The following is a 23470-nucleotide window of genomic DNA, read 5'->3' on the forward strand; positions in this document are numbered from 1 at the left end:
TTCCCGCCTTGCAGGCAAAATTACTAGCTGTCTAAACGACCAGCTCCCTAAGAAGCTGCATTACTGGGAGTCCCTCACACAACCGGTTCGCCCCTTGTGCTCTCCTTAAATGCTTATACACTTCATGTGCCCGCTCTGCCGGCCTCATACATGCTTATGTATACACTTCATGTGCCCGCTCTGCCGGCCTCATAATACATTCACTCCACGTTAAAAATCCCCCGGTATCACCCTGGGATTCATGAGTGGATTCATAGCGCGCACGTCGTTGACCAGGTGTTCCCGCAGCGTAAGCTAGCTTACGCAATACGAGAGAACCTCTCGTAAGAGAACGAATCGGTTACCTAACGTAACCTCGGTTCTCTCTAGAAGAGGGAACGAGTATTGCGTTCCCGGCCGTGCTTGCGCTACTAGCGTTTCGCTTCACGCTGAAATAAATCAACATATAAGCCTGGGAGAGACTGTTATATACACCATGGCCACGCCCATTCTGGCGGGCCATGACGCAATGAGCGCGCGGGCGCCTCTCATTGGAAGCGGGTTCAGCCCCGCTCTCCCATAGGCTTAAGCAGTTCTCTCTGAGCGAACCAATGAGCTGCTAGCTAGCCTGCTCTAGGTCTGCCGCAGAGGAACTGCGTTGTGTATGGATACAAATTATGAAATAATTTTTTGGCTTCAATATCTCAGCAAAGATGAATCTTTCCCGCAGCGTAAGCTAGCTTACGCAATACTCGTTCCCTCTTCTAGAGAGAACCGAGGTTACGTTAGGTAACCGATTCGTTTTCTGTGTTGTTGCTGTGTAGAGAACAAATAAAATGACAGCAATTTTCATCACTGCAGGTCACCAGGTCGCTGTATTGTTGGTCACTAGTAGGCCTTCATGCTGCTGGATGCCCTATTTCCCATAGCTTTGGAAAATCTGGTCACATAATAGATCTGTATATTGTAAATATAAGATCCATTTTGACAAGAAATCAGTTCTTGCTGCTAAATTTCACATTGTGCTGGGGAAGTTTGTATATGGCAGTGAATAATGTATCATGTCCTGAACAAGATGAACAATTATCAAACTATGAATTAAACTCATTCAGAATACAGACAATTAAATCATATTGCTGTATGTGGGCTGTCACAAACTGCTCTGAGACACGAAGGTTGAGGATCCAAATGCAGTATTTATTTAAAGAGTTATCCACAATCGTAATCCAAATCCAGGCAAGGGTCATACACAAACAATAACAGATAAGGGCTGAGGTCAAAGAGAGAAATCCGAGGGGACAGGCAGAGAATCAAGAAACCCAGGAGACGGGAGAAACCGGATACAAACACGCTCAGAAATGCAGTGAGACACATACAAGACTTTGCAGGGAATGGATGAGTGTACATGGTTTAAATAGGCTGAGACTGACAAGGTAATGAGGCACAGGTGGATGCAATCAGTGATGATGAGTCCGGGCAGTGAGTTATGGGAAATGTAGTTTGTGAGGGAATGACAATATTCTGATGTGGAGTTCCCTCTGGTGGCTCTCAAGGGCGCTCCAGCTGGTGACCGTTACATGGGCAGAGACAAATCATATAGAAGAGATTAATCATTCACAATAACATTGAACTAAATTGCTAAAAATGGCCCTTATCACATACACACTTTTAATATTTCTCGACGGGGAATATTGACTCATTCTGCACTACACCGGTTTCAGATGCGCTCTAGAATAAGAATGTCCCTCCCCTGATGCCGACAGACAGAAATTCATTAAATTTATCAAAAATGACAGTAAAGACTTTGCCATAGAACAATTCCAAGTCAAATAAATGCTGTTCTTTTGAACTTTCTATTGTCAAAGAAACCTGAAAAACACAACTGTTTTCAACATTGATAATTATGAGGAATAGAAATGGCTGCTGAAAATTCAGCGTTGACATCGCAGGAATAAATTACATTTTAAAATGTATTCAAATAGAAAACAGTTATTTTAAATTGTAAAATTTCACAATATTGTAGTTAGGGTTAGCCCTAACCCTATTTTTAATCAAATAAATGCAGCCTTGGTGAGCATAAACAAACTTTTCAAAAGCATTAGAAATCGTACCAAACGCACACATTTGAATGGTTGTGTAACTTGTGTACATAAAGTCTATTTAAAAAAAAAAGAGAGAGAGAATTCTTTTAATAGGTCCAGAAGAAATGTCAACACAAGACCAAAACTGTGTTCATCATGTGATTTCATAGGTTCTTTAAGAGTTCCAACAAATGTGCTTGTTTGGTGACTCTTATTTTATAGTAAGTCTCTATGAACTAGTAAACGCTTACATTTCCAAAACACATCATGTGCAAAGTATTATGAAGCAATGTATTTATTGTAGCTGTGAGTAATACAAGAAAGGTAATTAAGGGGGAAGAATGGTGGAATAATAAAGGAATAGAAAGAAGAAAACAATCTTCACAGTGGTTGGGACATTTTGCCTCCCTAGAGTTGGTGGTTGGGAAAATTCTTATTTTAGCAGTAATGCATTTCCATTTACCTTTTAAGGGGATGGATAGACCGTAGAGCTGGTGAACTTGGCCAGTTCATTTCAACAGAAAAGCATTATTTATTAAGTGACAGATTATCAATTTAAGCCACTCCACTCAGACTGTAGACTGTGAGTGGGAACGTGACTTGTTAAAGTCCACTCCATTACCTGCATTTCCCTGGAGAGTGTAGCCATCTTTATGAAGTGGGATTTGGGACCTGGATCTGCTTGGAAGTATGACTGAGACGTGATCTCTGTCACGCTAATCAAAGTATTCCACATCCTGATTTACCACTCCGTTCTGTATTCTTTACACCTTATATCTGTTGTTTGTGAAGCTCCGACCGAGGCACAGTGACTTGAAAATCCCCAGGGTTCATCATCAGCACCTGATTTCAGTCACTGCTCCACTGTGAGGGAACACAATGTTGTGACGCCCACAATCCGAAGCTCTGTGATTGCTTATGGAAATGAGTCCATGAAACAGTGTTCAAATTTTCTCATTTGTGTATTGCATAGCAAGTGCCCATCATGTGCCCCATTTTAGATGAGCAGACCTGCATAATAGATGAGTTGCGAAGCCCTTGGTGGAACGAGGATGTCATTTCAAACCCTAAGAAAGCTGATTGTGTCCTTGGAGGATTTAAGCGCAGATGTGTTTGAATAGAGCTAGATGATCAGAAATTGTCTGGAAAACCTCAGGATCCATAGGGGCCTGTGGGTGTTGTTAGTGCTGATTTGTGGTGTGACGGCCGCTGGTCGTGATGGTGTCGACACGTTGGTCGTGATCTTCAGTGTAGCGGACAGCGCTTATGGAGATGCTGATAGGTCGTGCTTGGTGACAGCAGCAGCAGCTTGTTTCGGCCTATTCGCTGACGGTTCTTATGGCATCTGACATCTCAGACAGCAGTGGAACCAATAGTTGTGCAGCTGAAACAGACATAACCCTGTCTATGTTGCACTCACTAAATATTTCAGCAGATAAGCAGTGAGAAGAACATTTTATTTCTGCATGGATCATTGAAATGGCTGCGTTGGCTGTATAGTTTATTGAATGTCTTACGAATTCAGCAAAAACGCATTACATTTAACAAAAGTAATGGCAAATACATTTAGAATCATCATATTAGAATGATTTCTGAAGGATTGACTGGAGTGATGATGCTGAAAATGTAGCTTTGTGTGTAACATTGATCTCTCAATATATAAGCAAATCTTTTACAACATATCTTGGCTTTTTATTTGCTTGTTAAACTTTTAATTCACCTCCAGACCTTTTTACTAAATGTACTTTATTTTCATTTCATCTACAATTAAAAGAGAAAAATGTGTAAATAATAGGCTTTGCACTCCTTAATCATGCTTTAGAAGTTTAATTAAAATTCAGTCAGAAGGAAGGAACGTTTTGGAATAATGTCCTTGACATTTTTTGCAAATCCGTAGTGTTGTTTGCTCTAATTTGTTAAACTCATTTTCTCTAACTAAGGGATCAATAAAATCAATATTGGTGTTTACTATCTATGTATCTTTATGTTCCATAGAGAAATATTTCTTTGCAATTAGCTAAACACAATTCAGAAACCATGACTATATGATATCTGTGATATGTTTCCTTGACTCTTGTGCACATGGTTTGAGCATGTGAGCATGCTGGTGATTCTGTTGAACTGTGTGACTCTGGGCATGTTCCAGCCATGTGAGGACCTCAAGTGCCAGTCTGAGTGGTGTATCATCTTGCAGGTAAGTTTTGCTCCAATGCACTATGAGAGATGGACTCTGAAAGCTCATTATATGATAATGTTCCCTCAAACATCATTCAAAGATAGTATTCCATGAAAGTTTTGGATTGAAAGTATATTGAATTGTATATATATATATATATACTGTAGATATTAAATTACACAAAATAGCATCCAGTCAAATGGCCTCTGCAAACAAATGTCGTTAGAGCTTTTCTCAGAACTAGCTTCACTTTTCTGAGCTATTACTTTGATAAATCAAACTAGTTGCAATGTGATTTTTAGTGGATGTATGAAGATCAAACAGGCGTCCTAGAATAACAGCCATTGTTCATCACATGTTAGACTAACATGGTCCATGTTTAATTTGTTTGTCTTTAATCGTTTTATCCATATTTTTCATCATTTGAAACCTAACAACCTTTCCTTGTCTGCATGAGATTCATGGATTTTATGTGTAGGGTATAGTTAATCAACTAATGCTAAAGCAATACTACTTTTTTTGTCTTTTTTATTAAAATTAAAAAATATAAAAAACTTTTATTTCAGTTAGTTGGCAAGGCAACGTTAACATAAACATCTAGTTCAACTTTATGTACTAAAATAACTAAAACTGAAAAAAAAATATCAAAAACTATATGGACATATTAAAAAAAAGAAGCAAAAATACACAACAAAATTACTAAAACTTTAAAATAAAATAAAAATGTCATAAAAAGGTATTCAGAATATTAATAAAATCTATAATAGTATCTAAAATAACACTGGTGTGGATTATGAAAGGGCTAATGCCCGACGAGGTGTCAATTGTCAGGTATTAATAATGGACGACGGCGAGGCGTGCGTGCGACGGTTGCCTCCGCCGAAGTTCATTAATACCTATACAATGGACACCTCGAAGGGCATTAACCCGCTTATACCATGGTCACTTACCAAATAACACATTTTTAAAACATTAGTTTATATTTTAATTAGTTTTACAATCGAAATCTGAAGTTTTTACAAACAATAACTTGGTTTCCCTGGTTACCCTTGACGGTTTATTTAGCAACCGGAGATATTTATAGTCCGCTCAGCCCGTAGAACCCTTCAGTTTAGCTAACTTACGAGACAGAAAGTTAACGTATTTTATGTCATATTCTCCTAAAAGGTTAAAAGAAATAAAGTCGCTCATTGTTGTATTAGTATGTATAACGGCTAACTAGATGTTTGTTTTGATACAATAAATTGTAAACGGATTCTCTTTGACTGCCTGTTGCTATGGTTACTCACAGCTGATGTGATGTAGCCAGCGCATTTATTTATTAATTTCGAACGGTAAACAGTCAGTTTCACCAGAACTCCTTTACTAGGTGTCCTCTATCACTTTTTAATAGACACCCTGCAGCCAATCAGAATCGAGTATTCACCCAGACCATGGTATAAGGTGTGGATGTCCAAAATATTTTTTGGGGCCACAATACTTCAGAATTCACATTTTAGTCTTAAAACGATTCTTTACCCTTTATTTTATCTGTTTATTTTTTTATAATTTTTGTGTCCAATGTCTGGTTTTATGACTGTCCCACCCACCATAGACTTGGCGTTAAGCCCATGTTTTGTGGCACACACTGGTTCAGGGTTCACTGGAACCTTTGCCAGATATCAGAGACTGAAGCATTTTGCTTCCTTAGTTTTGTAATTCTCTGTAATCCTGCCCACGCTCCCACCAAAGTGAGCTGGGCTGTATATATGGTACTGTGGGAAAATTTTATGTCCAGAAGAGTCTGACATCAGCATCGGCAGGATTTCGGAGATCGGGTCAGCTGAGGCCAGAGCTTAAAATACTACATAACATGAATCATAGCTGATCTTCTCACTCTCTCCCTGTAAAATCTCAAATGGTGCCCAAATTTATATACACACATTTTTGAAGTTCTTAGCCTGTACAGAGGCCCTAAAGCGACATGGTGATGGTGAAAAAATGGATGAGAGGAAAAAATTATATTTCAATGCTTTTGCGTTCTTTCACAGAGCAAAAATGTTGCACGCAATTCCAAAAGCATTGAAATATGATAGTTTGCCCCCATCTCATGCTCTGCCTCCTCCGTAAAATGTCTGTCCTTCTATATGATTGAAAATACTGTGGTTTTTGTCCTCAGGCATTTGATGACTGCATCTTTGCCTTCTTTGCTGTGGAGATGGTCATCAAAATGATAGCCCTTGGGATTTTTGGATCAAAGTGTTATCTTGGCGACACATGGAATCGGCTGGACTTCTTCATTGTCATGGCAGGGTGAGGAAACCTGTCTCTTTTCTCACTTCTCACTCGTGCATTTAGCCATTATCACCACTGTAAAGCTGGTCAAGAGGGACCCGCTGCTCGATTTACAGGCCGTAAGTTGTGAAATAGAATTACTGTGAGATTTCCCAGCGCAACGATTCATTAACCATTTAAAAAACATTCCCCTTGTTGTTTAAACTGACCTTTGAATTGACACGAGTGATGAACGCATCAAGTCTTCTTTTTTAAAACCACTTTTCTTTCATTATCCTCACGTAAGATCGACAAAAAGAAAGGTTATAGAGATTGACCTTTAGTGTCTGACTCTTGCAGTACGTTTCCTCTACTCTGCTTCCTCCAGGATGATGGAGTATTCACTGGACGGTCATAACGCCAGCCTGTCAGCCATCCGGACTGTGCGAGTGCTCAGGCCCCTGCGAGCCATCAACAGAGTGCCTAGTAAGTGTCTTTCATGCTGGAAAATCCTGATAAAATTATGCATTTATGGTCATTGATTGGTTCAAGGTGGTTTAAACATATTGATCAATCAGGTTAAGTCGACTGGGTCACCTTGGCTGAGCTGCTGGGGATCCAAGGTGATTAATCACATGACATTTACGGCTCAGCGAATACGGCTAGCAATTTGTATATTTCCAGGAGAATATTTTTTCTTGACAGCAACAAACTAGCTATTATATTCCAGAAACCAGCTTTAACCACCTGAGGCTGCTATGACCTGGTTTTTCCAGCAGGCTGATCTTTGGCTGCTGATGCTACCTGCCTCTCAAAGACATTGTTATGTGTCATTTCATCTGTAATGAAAGGAGAAAACAGCTGCCTGATCTATGACATGTGAAGCAGAGATCATCTCAGCCAATCACGTGATGAGCCTGTGTGCAGGAAAGACAACTTACAGAACACACTAGTCTATGAATTACCCAGCAGAACATGTCCCACAAACGAGAGCCGTATTTCTTTTAGTAATGAGCCTCTGTGTGATGGACTGACAGTTATATTTGATCTCCTAGATCCTATAAGAAAAAACTGTTAGTCCCATAATGTGTGCCATAAGTCTAAGGGAAAATAAAATTACAATTGTGTCCCCTTTGCCTTTGTTTACTGTTAACAGACTTTTACAAAGGCAAGTGTCCTATACATATATTGACAGTACCATTTAATACTTTGGGAATGGTTAGATTTTTTTTAATGTTTCTGAAAGAAGCATCTCTTATGCTTTCCAAGACTGCATTTATTTGATCAAAAATACAGTAAAACAGTAATATTATGAACTATTTTAATTTAATTACTTATTATTATTATTATTAATAAAATGTAATTTAGTGATGGTAAAGCTGAATTTTCAGCGTCATTACTCCAGTCATTACTCCAATGGTATTATACCATTGTCTGTCTGAATACTAAATTCTTGATTGGCTGTGCAATAAAATGCACAGCTAGTTTCAAGTCAGTTTAATCAGCATTCTATATTAATGCGCTGCTTTCATTGAAGCAAACACACACATACGTCATTGACTCACACTCAGAGAGTGGAGATTGGAGTAATTCAACTCACAGCTTCATTGCTAGAGAGACACTGAACAGACACAGGTAATTCACACACCAACTCTCTCTCTCTCTCTCTCTCTCTCTCTCTCTCTCTCTCTCTCTCTCTCTCTCTCTCTCTCTCTCTCTCTCTCTCTCTCTCTCTCTCTCTCTCTCGATAGGCTAATTCGTTCAAATAAAGCTAACCTTACTGCACTACTTTATCTTTGTCTGATTTAAAATGGAACGAATGCAAGATCTTACCAGTCGTAGCTGATGAACCTAACCACCATTTTAACCCTTCCAGTCAAATTTAGCACTGCAAACATCAATGACAGCTTTAACTTGTCAGTGCTGCATGCAAATGACCATGGTATAGACCTTATTTCGAGCAGCGCCATGACAGGTATGGAAGCGAGGCTGTGAGAGATAGACTTGCCATGTTTTCATTGGCATCCACTGTAAAACGTTGTATAAAGCTCCTAGATCACTTATCATTTTCCACAGCTCATGTTATGGAGTTAGATTGTCTTGGAAAGATATTTTTGCAGTGTTTCATCAGCAGAACAATCCAAAAGCCCATTAAATAACAGTACAACGCACTGAAGAGATGTATGTCTATCCCTCACAGCCTCGCTTTCATTCCCGTTAAATATCTAAGATGGCGCTGCTGTTAATAAGGTCTATAAGCAGGATAATCCACGGCTAGCTGTGAATTAAATGATTTGAATGCACTCCGCTTTGCTTCGGGTGGTTCTTTGCCTCCACGGTGTGCATTAAAATCGTTTAATGCACAGTTAGCAATGTATTATCCCTTACTAATTATCAATGTTGAAAACAGTCGTTCTGCTTAATATTTTTGTGGAAACCCTGATACATTTACATTGAATAGAATGCTCAAAAGAACAGCCTTTATTTGAAGTAGTTTTTGTTCAATTTAATGCATCCTTGCTGAATAAAAGTATAAATTTCTTTCAGAACAAACAAATGTATATAGACTTATAGGTATATATGTATAGGTGTGGTATATAGACTTAAAAATCTTGACAGCATACTTTATATAAAATGTTTTAAAACACTGCAACAAAACTAACCCCCAATTTGTTTCTTTACAGTGTTTTTAGGGAGCAAACTTTTAGTCCACTTGAATTTCAATTTTCCCTGGGCAGTGCACTCACTACTAAACTAGGGGGTGGATTGAGACACACCCCTGGAGCTGTAGATTTTAAGTATGAGTAAGTCTGATCAACCACATCAGCTTTAATGACTTTGCTGTTGCCCAGATGGAAGACGAGATACCGTGATTTATTTGTCTCGGCGGAGTGTTGCCGCCAGCAGGAGTGCTTTTAGTATGCAATGATATTACTATTCGCGAATTGTGGATGTTAGTTTGAGTGCATGTGTGCGTCTCCGTTGTTTTGTTATTGCCGACATGCCATCTCACACCTGAAGCCGTAATTCAAATACCAAGCTAGAAATGCTTGGCAGAGCGATTCTCTATCTCCCCTCTATCTGTTTACCAGAGAGCGAGTTAGCATGTTCATCCTCTTCCACTGGACCAGGCTTTTCTCTAGGGGGCTCATTACAGTGTCCGAGCGACGCTGTGGCTCCATGCTGTCTTTGGTGGGAGGGATGCAGGCCATCGAGAGGATGTTCACACTCAGCCAGGCCCATTTAAAGCCTTCTCCTCCCCATATATCATACACTTAAATTACATCAGCCACACACACCCACATCAAACACATTAGTCACACGATCCACCGGATGAATCGCTTCTCTCCTGGGGCACTTCTCTCAATGATGTTTGCTGATGTTTTTATGCGCATTTGAGAGAGCAATGCAGTGTCTTTTTGCTGCTTTTCACCATTGTGTCATCTCAAGAAAGCAGAGTGATATACAGGACTGTTTCATCTTAAATGAGAATGAGTACCTGTAGGTAACATGTTATGCATTCTGCATGAAATATGCTGAAGGTTGATGCTCTCTGGCTTATCCATTCTGACAGTTTTTTACACACCGGTCTGTCTGATCACTGGGCCATGTGACACAACTGAATTACATATGGATCCGTGCCTGTTCTTTTGCTCTTTGGTTTGTTCTTTGTCAGGGCTGTAAATTAATTAATATATTTGATTGTAATTAATTTCACATAATCTCACAAAAAATAGATAACATGGACATTTTATCTTTCAATTGCAGCAAAATATATGTGCACTACAGAGATTGTCTCACTTGCACAAAAATATCATCTGCATATTATTCAATGATGAAATAACTTTATGGACCTGTATCCATAGATACCTGTATCTAATTTTTTTTTTTTTTTTTGATAGTTCACCCAGGAGAGACAATTAATAAAACCCTTGAATTAATTATACTAATCATTAATTAATTTTTAATCAATTCTAACATAAATACTTTTGCTCTTTTTAGTAATCACAGAATTTAGAATAAATTGTTTTCGGTTTATAAGAAGGGATTTATCCTGTCACACTGCAAAACTATATAATTATGCATGCAATGATATTTTCACACCTATCATATTGCGTCACATCATGGTCACAAATCTCACCAAATAAATTAATACCGATTTTCTCACTCTACAAACAGGCAATAAAAATCATGGACCGGAAACCCATGAGATGGCATCATTGTGATGTTCTAAGAAAGCATAAGCTTCTTGGTTTTGACAGTTTTATTGATTTTAACTATATTAAATTGGTTTTCAAATGTCTAAATAATCATGTTTCACCGCAGTTTTCTATATTAATCAGTAGACGCCAAAGCTCTCAGGGGGCGAACACACGAGCCACTATCAGAGGTGACTGTTTAGTCCCAAAGTGTAAGACCTCTTTTGGTCAGTCTGCCTTCTCAGTAAAGGGGCCAAAATTCTGGAATGCTTTGCCTACTGATTTAAAACTAGAGACCGATGGCAAAGCTTTTAACAGAGGACTTAAACAATGGCTAAAAACTAAACAGCAGTGCTCGCACGAATAACAAATCTCTGACTCTGATGCTTCTGCTTTATAATTTATGTATGCAATTTGTTTTTTCTTTTGTCTGTAATTATATGGTATATTTTCAGCTATTCTTCTCTGTTAGTAGTTTTAGTATTATTTTGCATACTAGTCTTGTTGTATTTTATTTCCAAAAGCCTCCCGTGGACAGGTGTTGAAAATTAGCATTTGTGCTAAAACACTTAAACAAATGCATATGGTTCGTCCAATGTAATTGTATGTCCATGTTAAATAAATAAATAAATAAAAATAAATAAAAGAATAGAATAAAGCCGTTATACTGTCAGATTTAATGTGTTAACTGTGTGTAATAAAAATAACAACATTAGAGTTTAATTAAACGCATACGTTAATGTGCTAAATTTGACAGCCATTGTTTGTATTCTTTAGGACAGTGTAATATTAAACTGCCTGAAAGTTCTGGTGTGAGTTTATACTAGCATGTGAAATACATTCCTTAAGCTTTTCCTATTATGGTAATTCTCAGCACTACACTAGAATTCTCCATCCACTCTCAAGAAAATGTGAGTGTTCCTTGCCTGCAAAACAATGATACTGTAGGGTGTTCCCAGGGCATTGCTACTTGGTAGCTAAGGTGTTGTGGGTGGGTTGCTAATGTGTTCTGACTGGTTGTTAGCACATTGCTATGTGATTGCTAGGGTCTTGCTATGTGGTTGCTACTGTGTTCTGAGTAGTGGTTAGCTTTTATCAGTGGTTGTGGGAATAGATTTGGAATGGGTTTTTGTTCAGTGGTCTTAATTTTCCATTAATGTTAGACTCAGTCAGTCCCTCCGGTCCCTCAGCAGAACACTTAAAATATGCAATTTGTCTGCTCTGTCGAGCATTATTACAAGTGGGACCAATTTAGGTTAAAGGTGTCATTCTACAACATAAGGGCCCGGTTTCACAGACAGGGCTTAGATCAAGCCAGGTTTAGGTCTTAGTTCAATTAAGGCATTTAAGTAGCTTTAATAAACGTGCCTTAGAAAAAATCTTTACTGGTGTGCATCTTGAGACAAAACAATGGCATTTTATTTTAAGATATGTCAGTGCAAGTTGCTTTCAGTTAAAACAGCTCAAACATGCATTTTAGTCTGGGACTAGCTTACAGTAAGCCTTGTCTGTGAAACCGAGGGAAGGTTTGCCATTTGATTTACATTACACTACTGTAAAAAAATGTTTTAGGCTCTCTTAACTATTGTTTTTAAAAAAATGTCCTAAGTAACATTACTTTGTTTTGTAAATTTGAATTTGTTCATTCACTAAATGCAAAATGACTCTTTCAGGCAATAAATTCATTAAATTCAAGTTAGCTACATGTAACCGAGCTGTATCAAAAGGTCACACTTAACTCCCGACTATGCCACCGGGACTTACAAAAAGATCATTTAACATTAATTTAAATGTTAAAATCCCATTTTGGAGTTCCGAAACGTATGCCAAAATATTAAAACCACAACCCAGCACTTAAAATATTATAGGTTATACTAAGCCTGTGGGAAGGGAAAGAAGCAAAGAGTCATCGGACCACAACCCACAGTTTTATGGGCACATGCACTGATATCACTAAATCACTAACATGTAACTTGAAATAAATGCGGTGAACAATACAAGTCACACGATGTCACTCGATGAATAAACTTCATCTCGATGTCCATGCAGTGAATAAAACTTCAAGCCCCCAAGCAGTGAAAAAAGGGGAAGACCCTGATGACCCCAGAGGACAGATACTCCCACTCAGGCTGGCTCCTGGAACACAGAGAAATCAATCAAAAACTCCCCTTTGAACAATAACACAAAATAAACCTTAGCGGTGGGCTCAGCCTTATCCCAGGTTTTAAAATCACACACTTAAACCAAATACAAGAGTACAACATAAACACAAAGCCAAAAAAAACAATACAAAACTAAAAAAAGTATACATAATAAAACTAAAATAAACCATAAGCAAAATAGCAGGGCCTAGACATCAGAGGTCCATATGTACACATCTCCACAAGAAAACATCTGTACCGTACTCCAAAAGTGGAACGAAAACCAAATTCAATGTGATATTCCTCACTGCTATTAGGCTAAACATGGCGTCCTCAACCCCGAAATTAAACCCAATAACAGCTCACGCGCTCACATTTATGGACCAAGGAGTTACGTCCCTCGATATGGCACTTCAAGGTCATAACACCGGAAGTCAGGAGAAAAAAAGTCAGGAAATTACGGATCCTAATCAACCTATGGCCAAACAAATAAGTACTCACCACCCTATGCACCATTCTTATTTATTCACAAGGTCACATACATCATTTTGCAAGCCATATATATGAATATATATATATATATATATATATATATATTTCTGTCAGGACCACTATCGTCAAATACGATTGACAATTAGCATACAGTTAGGATTGGCGGTATGGTTCTGTTCTGGGCGAGAACTCCCTGCGCATCCATGCAGCCTAGCATGGATAAGAGCAGGGACAGCAGCAATAACCCCTCTAAGGGTAAACGGAACAGAACCAACATGAATGTATTGCAGATATCATTAATTCAAGATTTTAAAGTACACAACATGATTCGAGAATTTATTCTGATTCAAGGGGAATCAGAATGCCAAATCCTGACTGACGAGAGGAGGAGCTGGGGATGGATGGAGGGTAATTCGCTCCTGAGAAACGTGATAGCTGCTGATAATACTGAAGGAGCTTATATATGCATACAGTGAGTGATAGGCGTTGTATTCCTATACTGTAGACGTGTATCAGCTGAGAGTCAGCTAATGCGAGCTTGACTTACGTGACGTGGCAGAACTGCCCCTATGTTTAATATATATATATATATATATATATATATATATATATATATATACACTCACCGGCCACTTTATTAGGTACACCTGTCCAACTGCTCGTTAACACTTAATTTCTAAGCAGCCAATCACATGGCGGCAACTCAGTGCATTTAGGCATGTAGACATGGTCAAGACAATCTCCTGCAGTTCAAACCGAGCATCAGTATGGGGAAGAAAGTTGATTTGAGTGACTTTGAACGTGGCATGATTGTTGGTGCCAGAAGGGCTGGTCTGAGTATTTCAGAAACTGCTAATCTACTGGGATTTTCACGCACAACCATCTCTAGGGTTTACAGAGAATGGTACGAAAAAGAAAAAACATCCAGTGAGCGGCAGTTCTGTGGGCGGAAATGCCTTGTTGATGCCAGAGGTCAGAGGAGAATGGCCAGACTGGTTCGAGCTGATAGAAGGGCAACAGTGACTGAAATAACCACTCGTTACAACCGAGGTATGCAGCAAAGCATTTGTGAAGCCACAACACCCACAACCTTGAGGCGGATGGGCTACAACAGCAGAAGACTCCACCGGGTACCACTCATCTCCACTACAAATAAGAAAAAGAGGCTACAATTTGCAAGAGCTCACCAAAATTGAACAGTTGAAGACTGGAAAAATGTTGCCTGGTCTGATGAGTCTCGATTTCTGTTGAGACATTCAGATGTTAGAGTCAGAATTTGGCGTAAACAGAATGAGAACATGGAACCATCATGCCTTGTTACCACTGTGCAGGCTAGTGGTGGTGGTGTAATGGTGTGGGGGATGTTTTCCTGGCACACTTTAGGCCCCTTAGTGCCAATTGGGCATCGTTTAAATGCCACGGCCTACCTGAGCATTGTTTCTGACCATGTCCATCCCTTTATGGCCACCATGTACCCATCCTCTGATGGCTACTTCCACCATGTCACAAAGCTCTAATCATTTCAAATTGGTTTCTTGAACATGACAATGAGTTCACTGTACTAAAATGGCCTCCACAGTCACCAGATCTCAACCCAATAGAGCATCTTTGGGATGTGGTGGAACGGGAGATTCGCATCATGGATGTGCAGCCGACAAATCTGCGGCAACTGTGTGATGCCATCATGTCAATATGGACCAAACTCCCTGAGGAATGCTTCCAGCACCTTGTTGAATCTATGCCACGAAGAATTGAGGCAGTTCTGAAGGCAAAAGGGGGTCCAACCCGTTACTAGCATGGGGTACCTAATAAAGTGGCCGGTGAGTGTATATATATATATATGCACGCATGCACACATTCAAACGATTTAAATGTGGAAGAAGAGGCAATAATCGGCCCACGCGCGCTGTTATCTGTGCGCACAGCCTCACACACTCGAAGCGTGTGCACGCAGAGAGAGAGAAAGTGAGGGAGAGCGAGAGAGAGAGGGAGACTCATTTCAGGCAGCGCTTGAACACCTAAATGATTCCTCTTTTGCGTTTACTTAAGCTTGAACGGACACATACACACAAAATGATATCAAAATGGGCAAGTATTCTTCCAGTAATGTCATAAGTGAACAGTTGAGAAAGAAACCGGATGTGTGTCAATATATTCGGTCCGTGCATTCGGGCTTAAAGTGACAGCAGCCTAATATTCTCCGTCTGTGTCATTAATGTTAATAAAATAAAATATCATCATCATCTATCCTTGCTCATGAATCCTCGCGAAACTTCCTCGTTCCTCGTTCCTTGCGGTGTAATTAGAGAATTGAGATGTCCTTCAAGATGGCTGAGTTCGATTGGATTCCAGTCACAGGTTTGAGGACGTAGGAGCGAGGAAACAAGGAAGTATCAATTTGAGTATTGAGAAGCACCCATTATCTGATTAATCCATACACTGGTCTATCCACAATTTACACTGGTACTTTCAAAAATAAAGCATAGGATGTTATACAAACCATAAAAGCAGTATGGAGTTAGCACAGGATAATTAAAATGCTGTTGCGTTTGTGTTCTCTTGTGCCTTTGTATTTCAGGTATGAGAATACTGGTGACTCTGCTTCTTGATACTCTGCCTATGTTAGGCAACGTCCTCCTGCTGTGCTTTTTTGTCTTCTTTATATTCGGCATTGTCGGGGTGCAGCTGTGGGCTGGACTTCTTAGGAATCGGTGTTTCATGCCAGCTGACGTGAAAACGTAAGTACTGTCCTGCTCTTATCTAACCGGCAGCCTTCTTCCCCTCTTCTCCTCTTTTACCCTCTCTCCGCTGGGAGCATGTCAGCGCTATCAACATGATCCAAAGTGGCAGCCAACTGTTGCCAGCAGCAATGGCATTTCAGCCACTGACAGTCTTGTAAACTGAACATTGCACCCTGGTGTCAAATCAGTGCCGAGCATTGGTCCCCGAGCACTGAAGGTACACACACATCCAACAAAGGTACAAGAGTAAAACAACATTACATAAAAAAAAGTATTTAGAGGCATTGATGAGTACAGACTGCAGTCGTCAAAATGGATTAAATTATAAATCGCATATTTTGATGTAATGGGACAAATTGGTGCTCTGTAAGTGCATGTGTTTGTGTAATGGCCCCTGTGATTCAAGGGGCCATTACACAAACATTTTCATCTGCCAGTTCTTATTTAGCATGAAATATGAGCTAGTGAAATGTCCTGTTCTGAAGTGTTTTTGCTGAAAGTTTATTTTCATTTTATTGAGATTAAATTATATCAAGCACTGCATATGATGGCGGTAAAAGCAGAGTTTTGGCCCGGTTCAGCCCTTACATGCATTCAGTTGATTTAATTTTTTCTTAGCAGTACCATTTGTGACATGATATTCCCAGGCCTTCCATGGCATCAGAGTATATATTGTTTTAATAACAATGTTTGACCGTCATGTTCTGTTTTAAATTTAATTTGTTATATGCTTGGGGGCTCCAGGGTCCCCAATGATGTGCATATAAAATAATAATAGCAATTTTAAAATTTTCTGATTTAAAACACATTTTCCAAGTTTGTAGAAATGTATTCTTTGTGTCCGGTTGGTTTCAGATGGTTTTGAACAATGTTTAGACAATTTTCAAGTTAACATTTAATTCATGAATATGATACCATTTTGGGGGAATCGCACCACATGACATTTTACAACCTGAACCAACCTTGCCTTCTCATAAAAAGGTCAAATATCTGATATTTTAAGAGACTTCTTGACCATGGCACGCAGTCCTGGGGTTCTGCAGGGGTCCTCAGTCTCATGTACAGTAAATGACTAATGAAAAGATAAGGAAGAAGCTGTGGTCTCTGAGCATATAATGTGTCAGTTACAGTCTGTTATATATATATATTTCACATTGTTTTTCATGTGTTTCCACAGCCTTTATAATCTGTCATTCATGAGTCCATACTACATGAATGAAGACGGTGAGGACAACCCCTTCATCTGCTCCGCCAATAAGGAGAACGGCATGCTGCGCTGCAGTGAGGTGCCCCGCCTCAAGGAGGGTGTTGAGTGCACTTTAAATGCATCTCCACCGGGACATGCCTACTCGGGCCTGGATGGGACCAGCAAAAACAGCTGTGTTAACTGGAACCAGTATTACAGTGTGTGTGAGGCCGGGGAGCTCAACCCGCACAAAGGGGCAGTGAACTTTGATAATATTGGATATGCCTGGATTGCGATATTCCAGGTACGTTCCTCTTGAAATGGTGTTCTGTTCAGTTCTGTAATCCAGATCTTTTTTTCACATCACTGATAGTCTTTTTGTTGGACGCTGTGGGAATGGAAATGCATTAGTTAGCATCATTGTTCTTTTCCCTGAAGTCAAAGGCCCTAGTTATTCCAAAGATAGATGAGGCTTTTTACAACTTTTTATTGCTCGATTTTCTTCTTGAAAGGACAAAGTCTTGTTAAGCACGCTCCAACCACACCAAATAATTGAATCTCCACTGAGCAAATGTCTGTTTTAGTCATTTCTGCCCCTTTCTCGGAAGGAGCTCTGCAAAGTGATGAGATTTTTCGATGGGAAAGTGATATCTTGTATCACAGCCTGTGGAAATTAAATAAGAAAAGAATAAGCGTCACGCTGCATATTAACTCATCAGTACTTTCAATCCATCCTCATCAGCAGAGTTGAATCACCACAGACGGACTGATGGCACAGACCTCTGTTAAAGAGTATTTTAATATGCGCAGTCATGCCCTTGGTGGAGGGCCCACCGTACGGACATACAACGAGACCCATTCTATGGAAATTAATGTCGGGTCTCATTTGTCCGATCATTACAAGTGGGTCAGTCACATGGCGTCCCTTTTGGCTGGGCTATAATGACAGTAAAGGTTATGCAATTATAAAAGAGGGCCTTTTCATCTGTGTCAATATGAGATTGTAAAAAGATCTGGATTGTACTCGTAAGATGACACCCCCGAGAGCAGGTTATTCCCTTTTATGCAGATAAGCTTAATCTTATATAATGGTTACTGTTAAATTAAACTTACACATACCATGCCATAATTTATTTTTGATTTCTTTTTAGAAACTATAGAAACTATATTTGTTTTAAAGTTGTTCCAGATCCAGACTACAGTCTTCAAAAATAAAAATCGATCATTAAAAAAAATTGGTTTTACATTTTAAAAATGGAGTCATGAATTGTAACATGAATAATATTTTAGGATTTAATATTTATTGTGTGAAAATGGATTTATATCAGTTTATATAAAGACAATAAATGAAATTCAAGGTAGATTTCACTTGTGAGCAAATATTTTACTGTCTATTTGTAATTTGGCAGATATTTTGCTAAATGTTAAAAGTTTGAAAATATTAGTTAATTGTGTGTGTTTGGAATGCATAAAATAAAATTTGACTTGCTATCTTTGAAATTTGACTTAGCTATAAGCCTGCAGTTTTATTTTAAAAAAATGTAAAATTAAACACCTGCCACATAAGGAAATATTCAAGGATATTAGTGCTATGACCAGCTGAAAACAATCCAAGTAACAAGTTTTTGTTAGTCTGGCATCCAAAAAATCCTGAGCCCAAATGGACTCTCAAGCAATATTTTGAAATTATGCCTGGCTGTGTATAGTATGTAAAAAGAGGCTATAATAAATTATGTAAAATTGTGTGTCTAGCAGTACAGTCCCATTTACTAAATGTAAATGTGGCTAAGTTTTGAATCAGCTATTTTAAAGCCAACTGTGTGGATCCACTGCGGAAATCAGGAAAGAAGATTCATGTTATTTTTTTTATGTGAACAACAGAAATTTGTCTCTTGTTAGACAGCATAGAAAGAATGAGAAAAACGGGGGTTCACACATGAGGTCTAATGCTAAATGATACAGCTGGATGGGAATGAAATGCAGTGCTGCAGGCGCAGAGCTTCCAAAGCAAATGACTCAATGCTAATAGACGTAACCCTGCGCTACTACTTTTACTGCAATCAAACTAACAATCAGACCTCTGGCATCACTCTGCACCATGAAGACTTTGCTACATTTCTCTTTGAATTATATGTCTTTATCTATAAAAAACACATTCAAAATTAATCCCTGAGAAGAAACAACTCTTTTTCAAGAGCTTTAATGTCTAGCAGTGTTCAAGATAAAAAAAAAAAATAGACATGTCTTAATCTGAGGTAAGGTAATTTATTGAAACTTTACCTCAGGTCATTGTGTATGGACTCTACATTTGAATGTGTTTGAACTCAATTATTATTTTCAAAAACATGCCGGAAAAAAAAATACAATAAACTTGCAGGCTTTCCATTCCCCAGACAAACTCTCAAAACTCAGTGTTTGAGCCATCAGCCATCTGCACAGTTGGAAATGTGTGCCAGGCCCCTGAGACTGCTATTGTGCTGAGCCAAGCTCAATATAATGTTCACTTGAATCTTCCAGCTCACAGCATTTCTCTTAATTTCTCTTCTGTTTTTTGCAGGTTATTACTTTGGAAGGATGGGTGGACATCATGTATTACGTTATGGATGCCCACTCCTTTTACAATTTTATATATTTTATATTGCTTATTATAGTAAGTATACTTTAATTGAAAGTATTTCATAATGTCGGCCTGTTTCACACCGCATACATGAATCGAGTGCAATAACAGGAAAGTCAAATTAACTGAATTACAATTCATACAAATTTAACAGGTATAACATTTCAGGAAATGAAATGTTCCTCAACCCTGGTCCCAGTGCCGCTGCTATCCATTTTGGTGCCCTAAGCATAATTCCTTTATGATGCCCCCCCCCCTAAAAAAAACAAAAAGAGAAAAAAACCCGCTTGTTAATGCCAGGTTAACTGTTTGGGGGCACCAATGTTATTTTCTAGAGCAATTAAATACTCTTGTTCCGCCTGTTTTGTTATATACATGCCTAAAATGCCTAATAATATTTGTATACTGAAATAATATCGGCATTATAATTATTATGACAAAAAAAAATGATGATGAATTATTTTTCATTTTTCAAAATTCAGCTTTGACATCACAGGAATAATTACATTTTGAAATATATTAAAAAAATATTAAATATTACTGTTAATCAGCATAAGAGACAGCATAAGGTGACCCCAAACCTTTGAACTGTGGTGTATGTGCACCTACATGTGAGGTGTAAAACAGGCATTAAGGAGACTTCTCATGTTCATGATGGTAAACTACAGTGACCTTTGTGTCCCTCAGGTGGGTTCCTTCTTCATGATCAACCTGTGCCTGGTTGTAATAGCAACCCAGTTCTCAGAAACAAAGCAGCGTGAGAACCAGCTGATGCAGGAGCAGCGAGCATGCTACCTCTCCAACGACAGCACCCTTGCCAGCTACTCTGAGCCGGGGAGCTGCTACGAGGAGATGCTCAGGTACATCAGCCACCTGTACCGCAAGGTGAAGCGCCGCGCTTCCCGCATCTACAACAACTGGCAGAGCAAGCGCAGAAAGAAGGTGAACCCCAACAGCGTGCTGAGTGGAGGAGGAGGCACTGGCGGCGGGGTCAACGGTCACAGCAGGCACAGGGGTGGCGGGAACTGGGTCCGTTCCATCCACAACCTCATCCAACAGCACCAACGACAGCACTGTCACCTCAGCAATGGCAGCCCCAGTCCTGTGGTCTCTACTGGGTGCGGCGAGGCTCTGGAAATGAGGTCTATCGCAACGGGGCCGCAACTGACTGTGTCCTCTCAGCCAACCGGCATGCACAATCTTTCTTCCAGGACTCAGTCAGTGCACAGCATTTATCAAGGTGACTTTCACGAGGCCCCACAAGGGCGAACGAGCGCCACGGTGGGCGTGCCGGCACTCGGACGACTAAACGGGGGCATGAACTATCCAACCATCTTGCCCTCCCTCATCTGCAGCTATACAGGCAGCAGTTCTGCAGGGAAAGGGAGAGGGGAATCGGATGCAAATACAGGATGTGAAGCGATTGATCCCTTTGAGAAGCTGCACCAGCTCATGGGAGAACATAGTGAGTTTTTCAGTCATTGTTTCCACTTCTAGGCAGTTCCAGTTGTACTCACCCTGCACAGCCTGTTTCAGGATAATGAAAGGCGTTCTGTGAAGTGGTTGTCTGGCAGCCCTTTACGAACGCGACAGAAAATCAATACCTCAAATGTTAAAGTCATTAACACAATCTTTAAAGGAGTGAGGAGGCAGCCAGCACTCCACTAGCGATTGTGGCCATCACGCCCTTTGAAATCCTACGTCAACCGTTGATTCCTCGTATTAGACGGAGGCAGCAGGCTTATTCTGTCACTGGAAGGACAATCAGTTGGTTTTCAATGATTCAGACTGCTGGCATTTATAGTTGAGTAGTATTAAAGATTTAGTTCACCCAAATATTTAAAAAAAAATCTAAATTTTTAAACCCATATAACTTCATTTTTACCACAGCTCTCATTTAATCCATATTTACATATACACTACATATATCCACATTACTTATATCTATCTGTTTTTAGAAATTTCACTAGTTTGATATCTTTAAAACTATTTTAAGTTCACATTTTTAATTTGCACTCAAGAAAACTTGAAAGTAAACAGTAAGTTAAAATTCACATACAAGTTTATGCACTATAGGCTGAGATGAATTTTCTGTATAATGTTAAGTCGAAATTGACATTAAAGGTTAAGTTTTGAATGTCTGACACCGAATAAGAGGCAAGACGCTGGCATGTGTTCATACGGCACTTCAGGCAAATGTTCAAAATTATGAAAGATTTGGAAAATGTGAAAGATTTGATTGGAAATGCAGCAACTGGTTCTTTCATAATCATAATGGGAAATTGTTAAATGCAGAGGTGCAGATTTTCATTGAAAAATTACTTAAAGGGATAGTTCACCAAAAATGTACCTTCTGTCAACATTTAGTCACCCTTATGTCGTTCCAAACGTGTATGAATTGTTTTCTTTTGTGGAACATAAGAGAAGATATTTTGAGAAATGTCTCAGTGTTGTTGTTGTTTTTTGTCCATACAGTACAATGGAAGTAAAAGGTAACAAAACTGCTTGGTTTCCAGCATAATTCAAAATCATACAGGTTTAGAGTTACATGATGATCAGTAAATGATTTTTCAACATTTTCAATTTTTAGTGAACTATCGCTTTAAATTATGCCCTGTTCCTCACATAAAACTATTGTATGACTTCAGAAGACATGGAATATAAAAAGATTATTTTGTTTGTTTTTGGTCAGTTATTCCTTTAAATGTATGACACTTATATTAGTTCAAGTGACAAATTTACTGCAGGAGCAGTACATTTTGTCCCAGTACTATACTAAATAGTACTACCAGGGGCGTCACTAGGATTTTCATTTTAGGGGGGCTAAGCCCCCAATATGATTTTTAAACAAATTATAAAAAAAAGGTAACACTTTAGTTTAGGATCTAAAGATCACTATTAACCATTTTCATTACGATGCAAAGGCACGGTTTTATAATAACTGTGGTCCCAAATGTGAGGCAGGGCAAATAGAGGGGTTCGGGGTTTTCCCTGAGAAAATTTTGATTTCTCTGATCTACATGTGTGCATTTTAAGATGTTCTGAAGGCCAAAAAACTTGGATAGTGGGCAGCTGACAATTTTTCTCTAATCATCAGCAGCATCACTTTTTTTCTCTTTGTTTTTCTCTTGCCCTGTCTCTTCCCCTCCTAAAGCTGAGCTTTGACTGATATAGGCTTTTCATTTTTGTCTGTCAGTGAAGAAAGTAAACATAGGGTCAACTGATAGGTTGATTTTGCCTATGAATCATTTTCTCAGACGCGTTTATTTACTGAAAGCTACTAAAGGTAATTAAGTTTATTAAATGCATTCACAATATGTAGGCTACACATTTATTATTGATCTTATGCCTAATACAGGGCCGTAGACAGGGCTTTATAATCACAGAGGTCCTAAATTTGAGATTGGTAGGGGGTTCAAATTTTTTTATTTCTGATATGTGCATTTCAAGACGTTTGAAGACCAAAAAAAAGGTATAAGAAATAGCTTTAAAACCATGTCAGTGGGCAGATTATTTGTCAATACCTCCTCTCTTCTCATCTCCATCACTCTTCCTTTTTTTCTCAGTCTCTTCCTCCCTTTCTCTTACCCTCCTAAAGCTGAGCT

General features: G+C 39.0%; 1 protein-coding gene across 1 annotated transcript in view; it reads left to right on the plus strand.

The window, feature by feature from the left end:
* The first annotated feature begins 3990 nt into the window (after nucleotides 1-3990).
* The window catches only part of cacna1ha (calcium channel, voltage-dependent, T type, alpha 1H subunit a), a 66926-nt gene continuing 47446 nt past the window's right edge, over nucleotides 3991-23470 (plus strand). The window contains exons 1-7 of the mRNA XM_056261610.1: nucleotides 3991-4254; nucleotides 6395-6528; nucleotides 6878-6975; nucleotides 15900-16059; nucleotides 17240-17552; nucleotides 19806-19898; nucleotides 20553-21330. Of these exons, the coding sequence (XP_056117585.1) occupies nucleotides 4162-4254; nucleotides 6395-6528; nucleotides 6878-6975; nucleotides 15900-16059; nucleotides 17240-17552; nucleotides 19806-19898; nucleotides 20553-21330 (1669 nt within the window). The 5' untranslated portion in view covers nucleotides 3991-4161. The remainder of the gene's footprint in view (nucleotides 4255-6394; nucleotides 6529-6877; nucleotides 6976-15899; nucleotides 16060-17239; nucleotides 17553-19805; nucleotides 19899-20552; nucleotides 21331-23470) is intronic.

This window comes from Rhinichthys klamathensis, unplaced genomic scaffold, assembly GCF_029890125.1.
Source record: "Rhinichthys klamathensis goyatoka isolate OS25496 unplaced genomic scaffold, OSU_Roscu_1.1 h1tg000184l_1, whole genome shotgun sequence".
NCBI lineage: Eukaryota > Metazoa > Chordata > Actinopteri > Cypriniformes > Leuciscidae > Rhinichthys > Rhinichthys klamathensis.